The sequence below is a fragment of the Eublepharis macularius genome, chromosome 12 (assembly GCF_028583425.1).
Source record: "Eublepharis macularius isolate TG4126 chromosome 12, MPM_Emac_v1.0, whole genome shotgun sequence".
NCBI classification, from domain to species: Eukaryota; Metazoa; Chordata; class Lepidosauria; order Squamata; family Eublepharidae; genus Eublepharis; species Eublepharis macularius.
In genome coordinates this window covers 20,389,611-20,400,964 of record NC_072801.1, presented here as the reverse complement: position 1 = coordinate 20,400,964, position 11,354 = coordinate 20,389,611, and the positions used below count along the sequence as shown (strand labels likewise).

The 11,354-nt window shown below is 43.6% G+C and overlaps 1 protein-coding gene across 1 annotated transcript in view; it reads left to right on the top strand.

Annotated features, from left to right (window-relative positions):
- Nucleotides 1–11,354, top strand: part of DNAH3 (dynein axonemal heavy chain 3) — a 121,686-nt gene that overhangs the window by 5,649 nt on the left and 104,683 nt on the right. Inside the window, exons 3-4 of the mRNA XM_054993671.1 lie at nt 3,905–4,006; nt 10,508–10,733. Coding sequence (XP_054849646.1) covers nt 3,905–4,006; nt 10,508–10,733 — 328 coding nt within the window. The remainder of the gene's footprint in view (nt 1–3,904; nt 4,007–10,507; nt 10,734–11,354) is intronic.

Here is an 11,354-nt window from a genome sequence, read left to right as displayed (position 1 = left end):
CACCATCCTGTTTTTAAATTTATATTAATAGAAATATGCTGCTTTTTAAATGATGTTTTAATGTAGATGGAATTTTTATTGTGTTTTAATAGGTTGTTATCTGCCCTGAGCCTGCCCGCGAGGAGGGTGGAATGGAAATTTGAAATACATATTTTATTTATTATTTTTATTTTATTTTATCATATTTATATTCCGCCCTCCCCGCAAGCAGGCTCAGGGCGGATAACAGCATTAAAAACATTTAAAACATTTCATTAAACATTATCATAAAACATTAAAAGCATTATATAAAGATATTAAAAATAGTAGCACTCTTTTTTTTTTTACATACATACATACATACATACATACATACATAAATGGCTCTTGTGATGGAATACTTCTCAATTTAAGAAAACTCAACCAGCCACTTCACATAAAAATAGCAAGTCAGGGAGAAATAACCTTTCTTAACATGCTAACTTTCCTTACAGAGGAGCATTTAATCACAGGACCCATAGTCTGTACAGATCAGACCCTGGTTTGCTATTTTCATGAGAAGTACGCCTGAATATGAAGACAGCCATAACAGGGTGCTTTCAGAATAGCAACAAGCACTGCTAAGTATGTTGTCTGCAGAGAAGTCGTTGAAATCATTAGCCTATAATTAACAGTTGGGAACTGACAAATGCTCGTTATTTGTGTGTGCAATTACGTTAACTTATGATATACAAGCATGATTTCGAATGCGTTTTGCTATCAATGTGTCATATGCAAGTGCTCCCATTCATATGCCTGCATGAGCTGGAGACAAATAGTTTATAATTAGGCAGTGCATTCAAAATAACAATAAACTTCGTCAACATATAATTACCTTAAATGCTGTGTTGCAAGCAAATATGATCTAATTTGATGCGGTTGTATGAAAACCTTTTGGAATCTCAAATTCTAGATACAGATTACACACAGTAATGTCATGTAATGATGAGAGGAGGCTGGGGTTGGGCAGAGAGAGTCGTGGCCATTTTTACCCTACCAAGGCCTAGTTTACACATGCAGAAGAATGAAGGAGAAGGACACTGAGGTGTAGGTTTACTAACTCTGGATTGGGAAATTCCTGGTGATTTGAGGGATGGAGCCTGAGGAGAGTGGCATGTGGGGAGTATAATGCCATAGATTGGTTGTTGTAGATTTTCCGGGCTCTATGGCCGTGGTCTCGGCATTGTAGTTCCTGACATTTCAGCCAGCAGCTATGACTGGCCTCTTCAGAAGTGTAGCACCGAAAGACAGAGATCTCTCAGTGTCAATGTGTGGAGAAGATGTTAGTAGGTAATTTATATCTACTCAGACAGGTGGGTTTGGGCTGAGTCATCCTGTAAGAGTTTCCCAGACTCAGCCCAAACCCACCTGCCTTAGATATAAATTACCTGCTAACATCATCTCCACACAATGGCCGTTTCCAGATGGCTTACCTGAAGCCGCTCCATGCCGGGGAAAATGCGAAATACTGCGTTTTCTCGTGCGAGTTTTGCGCGATGTCGTTTTCCCCGGCACGAGCTACAACATTGCGGCATGGAGCGACTTCAGGTAAGCCATCTGGAAACGGCCATTGTCACAGAGAGATCTCTTTCGGTGCTGCACCTCTGAAGAGGCCAGTCACAGCTGCTGGCAAAACATCAGGAACTACAATGCCAAGACCACGGCCATACAGCCCAGAAAATCTACAACCATCAACGTTCTCCGGCCATAAAAGACTTTGACAATACAATGCCATAGAGTTTACTTTCCAAAACATCCATTTTCTCCAGGGAAAATCATCTCTGTCACCTGTAGATCAGTTGTAATTCCGAGAGATTTCCAGCCACCATTTGGAAGTTGGCAACTCTGCTAGGCTGCATTACTGTAGACTGTTTTGAATGCTCTTTGCAAACAGAAAGCTGGTACAGGAAGGTGAAACTGAAAGGCTTCTCTTTTCTTGCTGTACTATTTTTCTATTGTCAGGGTGTTTTTAACATAGGGAACGTTCCATCCTGTGATCCTCTACCTGCAGTCTGTCAAGGTGCAATCTGTCCTGCTATTTCATCCTCTTGATTGTGCTGAGAAAACATGGTCTCCATATTAGGCTGAAGTTGGTTTCCAGGTTTCTGATTTGCAGTCCCCAGTTCCTTATTTTCAAATCCAACCACAAATATTGTTGATACTTATAAAGCTCAGCAGCACCCCAAAAAGATATATGATTTGGAGTCTGAGGATTTTTTATTTGGGGTGGTGCCAAGCTGTTTGTTAGGATGCAGAACTTTTTAATATTCACCAGTATCTGTGATTGGATTTGAGAATAAGGAACAAGGAACAACAAATAAGGAACCAATTTCAGCCTCCTAATCTTGGTGGATTCACATGAATTTAGTGGCCAAATCACAACTTGATCCACACCTGCCCTGTTACAATGCATGCATTTTCAGCAGCTTCATTATGCTTTAGTAAAAAGTAGATTGAGTTATGAGATTGGCATGTCATTTGTGTCTCAACCAGGGCTTTTTTCAGCGGGAATGCAGTGGAACGGAGTTCCGGCTCCTCTTGAAAACGTGCTACGGCATGGAGGGCAATCTAAACTCCCCTCTGCCTGGAGATCAGGGGGCAGGCCACCAGCCATGTGACCATTTTCGCCAAGGGCAATTTAAACTTTAAAAAACTTCCCCCTTGTTCCAGCTGACCCAAAGTGACGACATTGTGTGGTCCTGAGTTCCACCACCTCTTTTCCTGGGAAAAAAGCCCTGGTCTCAACCTATGTTATACTCAAAGACTGTCTCACACAGACATTGACATCAACATTGCAGGCTGTTCTCTTTGTCCCTTCTCTTTGTGAATTGACAAAAGGTGCTGAGACACACACATACACAGACTAGAGACTCATTTCTCCTGTGTCTCTGGAATGTCCTCATATGTCTTTTCCTTAGCTTTCATTTTTGTAGTAGCTTTAAAGACACATCTATTTGGTCAAGCATTTGGCTGTGCTCTGTTTCTCCTTTAGAATTTTTACTGTATTGGCTGATGTCTATAGGTCTATTTATAGAATTGTACTGTATTATCCTGATGTCTATAGGTCTATTTATAGTTTTTCATTGTTTGATGTTATCATAAGCTGCTTATAGTGCATGTTTAGTCTGCTGATTTGTGTTATGGGAACCATTCTTCGCTCCTCTCCCCAAAACACTTCAGTCATGTCTTCATAAAACCCAGTTCTGAGTGCTCCTTTACAACTAACACTAGGAACATTTTTTTTCTAGGTCCATAACATGCAAGATGCTTGAAGATCAGTGATGAGATCCTCTCAGCATTTTATAACAGAAATTACAGCTATGGGTGCTAATGCGGTATATGGATCTTGGCTTGGGTAGGGGAGAAAAGGGTTAAATCCTCCCCAAGTGCATGGTTTCAACAACTGAAACCCACCCTATCCCCATGCTATTAGCTCTGAAAGGTAGGAAAGACAGGCAGAGGGATGGTATCTGTCTTTCCCTTCTCCCATGGCTAATAAAGCCTGATGGAGCAGAGGGTCAGTTTGATTGGCAAAATCACACAGCTTGGACTCGTTAGGCCCCATTCTTCTGTCTGTTCTGTGACCCATGTCTGAATCAGGGTGACCTTCCGTTGCAATTTCCATTTAAAAAATGCTGGGAAGATCCAATCATTGAGTCCCTTATCTCATCTGGTTTGGTTTTTAGTTCTCCAAGGTATCCATTCTGAATATTGTTAATGCAATATACAAAGTGAAAGAGAGACATTTTATTTCAAAGTGTGTTCTAATATGGATCCGATACTACTAGCCAGTGTCAAACTCCACCGGTGCCTGCTCATAGATATCCTCTATATATCTAGCGGATCTTGCAAGCTTTTCACAAACACGACCTTTTATCATTCCTAGGCTCAAAATGATTCCATCTACAATATGAGCCACTCCAAAGGAATACCAGAGTTACCCCCTTTGCCAGCTGTGGCTTCTACGGAGCCTTCTGAACTGTATCAGGTATGTGCAAGTGGCTTAGTTTCCCATTGGGTTGCGGTTGCTTAAATGCCTTGTGTGGTATGGATTGTTGCTTCTTTAAAGCAAGTGGTAATCTGGGGCGGTGGCATGGGGGAGGAGGCAGGCCAGGATTGCTGATCAGGTTTCCAAGAAAAATGGTAGGCACATTCTCATTTTAAAAAAATATGTTTTTGTTGCTAGTATTTGATACAAAGTGAGACTCATTATAATACTGTTCCATTTTCCCACTTCCTTGGGTGGCAAGAAGGTCCAGGGATGGCACTTTGACTCTTGAAAGCTCATACCCTGGAAATCTAGTTGATCTTTAAGGTGCTGCTGGACCCGAATCTCACTTTCCTCAGCAGATTCCCTTTGGGGAAGAGAGCACTGGAGACTTAGGATGTTTCTGTAATATTTGCTTTATTAGGGCAGCAGATCCACTATGCTGCATCAAACCTCTAGAGAAGGATCCAACTCCTAGCAATATCTCTCAGCCAGATCTTTTATAATAATAAATGCACTTATATACTGCTCTTGTAGACAGATTAGTGCCTCACTCTGAGCGGTGAAGAAACTCAGTGTTATTATTATCCCCACAATACAGCTCAGCAACTGAGGCTGGGAGGAGTGGCTTATCCGAAGACCACCTACTAAGCTCATGGCAGGAGTGGGATTCCCCTACTAAGCTCAGGGCAGCAGAGTGCTGTTTTGCAGTCCAACCACTTAATCATTATGTTATAGCAGCAGTCCTCTTCCTTCAACTTGGGAAGGTGCCAGATCTTTCTGACGTGTTTAGACAGATCCAGGGCTCATTTCATGGGGGAACGCGCAGGAACGCAGTTCCGGCAGTTCCCCAAAGAGGTCACATGACAGGTGGTCCCACCCACCTAACTCTTGGCCATTTTGGGCCCGTTTCAGCCTTAATTGGGACCGAAACGGCCTGGATCAGGCCTCTAACAGGTAGTGGATCACTCTCCTGCTCAGCAGTGGCCCGATCCTGACCATTTTGGGCCCCTTTTTGGCCATTTTCAGACCCTTTTTGCCATTTTGGGCCCAATTTCGGCCCTGAATGGCCAGGATTGGGTCCAGGACAGCCAGGATAGGTGATGTCAGGGGTTGTGGCATATGCAAATAGCTATGCTAATGACACATTTCCAGTTATGTCAAGGGGGGTGGCATATGTTAATGAGTTATCCTAATGAGTTCCTCCAGCTCTTTTTCTATGAAACGACTCCTGGACAGATCTATTTCCTAACAATTTTTTTGTTAGGAAAGAGCTGTTTCCTAATAATGACTTGTTTCCTAACAACAAGTCCTGTAGATTACTTTTCCCCCTTCTGAAATCTTGAGAGCTGTTTGGTTAGATTAAAAAAACAAAAGAGCCAGCCACTTGCAACTGACAGCATGATTCAAAGTGTGGAAAAATAAGAACGGAGTCTTCCAGCCCAACCCCTGAATGGCACTGTTTCAGCACAGAAGTGCTTTGAAGTAGGACACCATATGCAAGGAACACCCATTCTTGGGGCACACGCTGTCGCTGCAGTGATTGTAATTGAAGCATTTGTCAGTACAGGTCTTTAGTCAAGAGAATATGAGAGGCTGAAACACCCCCTCCCTCGTATCCCATCAAATCTGTACAGTCTCCCAAGTTTTGTGCTTCCGTGCCTTAGCTACACCGTCTGAGGGCGAACAGAAAGACAAATCAGATTCGCTCATGAGTGTCTGTTTCTCTGGTCTTATGCTTTGTTTTCTCTTTCTTGTGTAGGAGGGCAGAACCAGGAAACCATTGTGGCGGGGGCGGGGGGAGCCTGTGGTGGTTCTTGGAAGTCGTGGGCAGAAATTTCCCCTGTGTGTAGTTCTGTTGTTTGTTCCCTCAACAGCTTTCTGTTACAGGGTAATGCAGCTTTGGGTGGCTTCAGATGGAGTGGAGAACTGCTTTTGTCAATGAGAGATAAAAGCTACAGGGACACGTATCCTCTTTGGGGTGAAAAGGAGCTTGCAGGGGGTGTTGTGAGGCGAGAAGGAAAGCATTAAAATCGTCTCTTTCCCTGCTAGAATTATACTCGATCTGAGCTGCTTTGTCTAATAAAAGCGCGAGGGGAGGGGAGGGCAAATCCCAGAACTACTTAGGACAAGTTGTGCTGTGCTGCTGAATATTTATTTTTCAGATTTTATTACAAAAAAAGAGAGAATGCTAATGCTGTGATCCTGTGTTGGTTGGTAAGTCTATGTGAAGGAGACCCTGTACATAGAACAGAACAGAGTAAAGTAGAATAAAAGAGAGAATGGTAGAAGGAAAGTCTTGTGACTTAGGGATGGAGAAAGCTGCACCAGCAGAAATTATCTTTGTCTGGCTTGGGTATTATTATTGTTGTTGTTGCTATTGTTCAGCCTCTTTAACTGAGATCCAAGGCAGATTACAAGTGAAAATACAATGTAATCGACAGCTAGGATGTTCACTGAGTATTTGTAGCCCATTCCTGTGCAAGTTTACTCTAAAGCAAGCATTTCTTTCCAGTGAAATGCAAATGTGTGCACAGGATGAATTGAATTAATGAATAAGGTTCAAGTCCAATAGCATTATAAGACCTACAAGAGTTTTTAGGGTATAAACTCATCTACTACAGACCAACTACCCACCTGAATTAACAATCATGCTACCAGCAAATCAATTGATATTAAATGAAGCAACTAATCTCAAAGATCTCCTCCGAGCATGATGGCTTTTCCTTTGCAAAACACATCTTTAGTTTTTATTTTCACATTTTACCCTTGAGCATTATTTTTGCCTGCATGCTGTTAGAGCCATAATGCTGCCCCACCTAGTGGGAAGAAGTTTTAAAACAGTGATAAGTATTGTTCTTTTACACCTGCTAAAGACATTGCAAATACCCGGAGGTTTCCAATATTATCCCTTAAATATTTTTGTCCATTTTTAAATGACTGAAATACCTCTCCCTGGCCCAAGGTTATTACTGGATAAAATAATGAGTGTGATATCTGAGTCTGAGCAGAATAGGGGCCCCACACAACGTGCTTATAGAAGTATCTCTCCAGCAGTCCCACAACAAGGATTTGCCATCTGTTTCTTTACTGATAAGGCAAGCCCTGTCAGTCAGAAAGCCAAAATCCACTGCAGGGGCTATAATCATGGCTTATCAACTCTTCCAAAAAAAGGGTCATGATTTTATTATCAATTCCAACTAAAGCTTATGGTAGATGACAGAAAACGGCCTCTTCCGTGTTCCATGTGTGGCAACAAAAACATATCACTTTGTATTTTAATTCTCTGCATCTCTGGAGGTCACCATTAATTACCATCGTCCCCACAGCAATACATTTGCAGAGATGCTCCTACAAATAGGAGTGAGCAATTTTCCTCTGTTCCACCCTTTTATTGTTCTGTGGATGCACTCTGTCCTGAGTTCAAGGTCGTTCAGTTCATTTCGAAGATTTCTGAAGGAAATGTTTGATTTATTGAAAAGTATTTTTTATCTTGCTCCAGCCACAGTGGAACCAGAGTAGGCAGTTTACCCCAGACTTTTAGATGACTCATGTCTTTCCTTCTTCTGCATTACTCGTTGCTTTGGAAAAAATATTGCAAAGAAATTATCGTGATATCATGATTGGAAGTAGCTAGGGTTGCCAACTCTGGGTTGGGAAGTTTCTGGAGGTTTGAGGGCAGATCCTGTCTGGCAGAGTTAGGGGAGGGGAGGGAGCTCATTGGCGATGTGATGCCGCAGTGTCTGCCATCCGAAGTTGCCCTGGCCTCCGAGGAAACTGATCTCTGTAGTCTGGAGATCAGATGTAATTCTGGGAGAACTCCAGCCCCTACCTGGAGGCTGGCAACTGTGGAGTTTGCTTTTTTAGGGGTGATGTTTTATTGATGAGAATGGGAACATTGATAGCATTGGGGGGGGGAGAGCATAAAACAGCAGAAATCTGCACCAAAGTTTTGCCTGTGCCAGGCCCTTTATAAAACGTGGATTTCTTTAAAAATTACATTATTTGTAGTCTGCTTTTCTCACTGAGACTGAAGGCAGATTACACAGTGTGAGTTAGTACAGTCAGTTTCAAGGACATTTCAATAAACATTGTAACAGGGTATATAAATGCAAATTTGCAAAGATTTAAAACCAGCAGAAATCCAATACTGAATTGAAGAAATGCCGAAATAGAGCATAAGCAATTTTAAGACCCACATATTAAACAATGTAGAACTACCTGGTAGGATCATGGTTAAAGTAACAGATGATACATAGTAGTATGTAGTAGTAAAGTCTATGGTCTCTGTCTCTTTACTGATGCATCTCTTTGATGTACTTCCATACAGTACAGCCCTCCTATCTGAGTTAAAAACCCCTCTTGAATAATTCAGTTTTGCATAGTGTGTGGAAAGCCTGGAGAGTGGGAGCTTTCCTGACCTCTTTGGGTAGGCTGTTCCATAAGGTGGGGGCCACCACAGAGAATGTCCAGGCAGCTGTTGATTTTGTCCATGTGCAAAGTGGCCCCTGCATAAGGCCCTGTTCAGATGAGCAAATATATCAACAGGCCACAGTTAGATTCCAGGGCAACTTCTGTCTGCCAAACTAATACGGTATTATCCTGTTCTTTCTTCAGAGCATTTGGGGAAGTGTATATGGTCTGCCTCCTTTTAGAGTGAGAGCAGCATTCTAATACAGGGCTCCCCAGCCCCCGGGGCGTGGACCGATACCGGTCCGTGGCCTGTTAGCAACCAGGCTGCACAGGAGGTGAGTGGCAGGCAAGCACAGAGCTGGCTCCAGGGAGCAGGTGAGGTAGGCGGTCACTGTCTTGGGGGGGGGTGGCGGCCGCACTTCGCCTGGCTGGCCCTGCACTTTTCATTAGAAATATCACCTTGCCTGGCTGGCTGACTCCCATCATGCCTCTGGGTCTCGCCTCCTGCTCCCAGCTGGCACACACGCAGTTGGTGCCTCGTGCTGTGGTCGGTGTGGCTGCGCTTGCTGGAGCTGTTGCTGCTGCCCTGCCCTGCCCTGCCCTCGCACCTTTGTGTGCTGGGTCACTGCCGGGCCTGCCGGGCAGCCAGCCGCCCTGAGTGCTGCCTGCCCCAGTCTGCCTCTGCCTCCTCAGGTCACCACCAGGCTCGCTGGGCAGCCAGCCGCCCTGAGCATCGCCTGCCATCTGTCCCAGTCTGCCTCTGCCTGCCTCTTCCTCTCCTCCGGTGGCGTGGCCGCTGCTGGAGAGTGGAGAAGCATCACTGACCTCCTACCCACACAGTTGCGCTAAAAAATATAGACCTTGTGGCGGTGCAGCTACTGGGCAGCTCTGTGTGCTGTGGCTGGCTGCTGGCTGTTGCTGCTGCCCTCTCCAATGACCAGTCCATGAGTACTGGCTTTATACTGTGTCTGCCACCGCCCGCTGCCTCCTATCACCCTCAGATGGGACCATCTAGTTGCAGGAAAACAAGCTCAGGGCTCCCACTGATTCTGCATTGTGGTGAGTTGTATAATTATTATTACATTATATAATGTAATAATAGAAATAAAGTTCACAATTATATCATCCTGAAACCATCCCCTCACCCCCCCCGTCCGTGGAAAAATTGGCTTCCATGAAACCGGTCCCGGGTGCCAAAAAGGTTGCGAACCGCTGTTCTAATAAACAGAATACATGTTTGTGCTTGGGAAATATTCTTTTGAGGAAAGTTAGGAGAGTCTTGGCCTTTGTAGTTTAGAAAAAAGTAGACTAAAGAGGGACATGATAGGAGTTTATAAAATTATGCACAGGGTGAAGAGAGTAGACAGAGAGAAGTTTTTCTCCTTCTTCCAAAATATTAGAACTTGAGAGCATCCAATGAGGCTGTTAGGCAGTAGATTCAGGATGGACAAAAGGAAATACTTCTTTGCACAATGAGCGATTAAAATGTAGAGTCCTGGCCAGAGGATGTAGTGCTGGTCACAGATGTAGATGGCTTTAAAAGAGGATTAGACAAATCCATGGAAGAGAGGTCTGCCAGTTGTTACTAGCCATAGCAACTAAAGTGAACCTCCCCATTCAGAAGCAGTAAGGCTCCAAAACCCAGAGCTAGGAGGCAACATTAGGGGAAGGCCTTGGCCTCTTTGCTCCATTTGTTGACTATCCAGGGCAACCTGTTGGCCACTGTGTGAAACAGGATGCTTCAGTACTGGTTGGATTCAGCAGAGCTCATGTTCTTAAAACCAAACCTGAGCACATGTGCTACTGCTCTTAGACCATATTCTTGTGATTTAACTATTCCTGGAAGTGCAGATTTACAGAACACGTCTCTCGAGTGGATCTGGTGGCATCCCAGGAGAAAACATAACATGTTGTTAGGCCCTGAACAGAGGCTACTAATAAATTTGTTGCAGGAATCTGTGACTTGGATTTGATAAGGAGTTAATGCATAATCACTCTGAATTATATGAGAATGTCTGTACATTTATGAACTTCTCTGCAATTGTACACTTTAATGCCATTGCTGTGTGTGTTCATTTTCTGTTTCAGTTGATCCAGAGGAGCAGTTATTACCCTTTTCTGATGCAAAGAGCATCTTGGACATTAGCAGCTCCATTTAAAGAGCAGTGCCATTTCCGAAGCCCCAGTGACTCCATTGCCAATAACTATACCCTCACTGCCCGTGACCTGAAAATGAAAGATCTACAGAAGATCCCTTCAGTCGTAAGGGCAAAAAAGCCCTCAGGATCAGCAAAACAGAAGGCAGAATCTCCACGTATCCGGAAAATGGTCTCATGTTTCACATTTTATTTTCCTGCATTTTATCTGGCAAAAGTTTTCTATCTCTGTTAGCCATGCGCTGTTATGGCAGAATGGGGTGGATATGGCAATGAAAAGCAAAAAAGCTCTAGTTGTAGATTTTCTGTGCTGTATGGCCACGGTCTTGGAATTGTAATTCCTGATGTTTCGCTAGCAGCTGTGACTGGCAACTTCATAGGTGTAGCACCGAAAGACGGAGATCTCTCTGATCTCTGAACATAGCCTAACTCAAACAGGACACAGTATCTTATTCCAGGACAATAAAATACTGGACAACACATCCAACTACTTTGTCAGGTTGCACAGGGAAACCATTGAAATTCATAAGCATAAGCACAATTTCAACAGGAAAGAAGAGAGTTTAAGAATGAATAGAGCATGGTTTCCAGTCCTGAAAAACACCAGACTAACAAAATACTCTACATATTACAATAGCCCTGCAGATAAGATTAGCATATCAACCACCAAAAGAACCTCCTCAGGATACAGTGAAGCTACCCCCCATTAGCATTCCACACCCTGGGAAACTCTTACAGGATGACTCAGCCCAAACCCACCTTCCTGAGTAGATATAAAT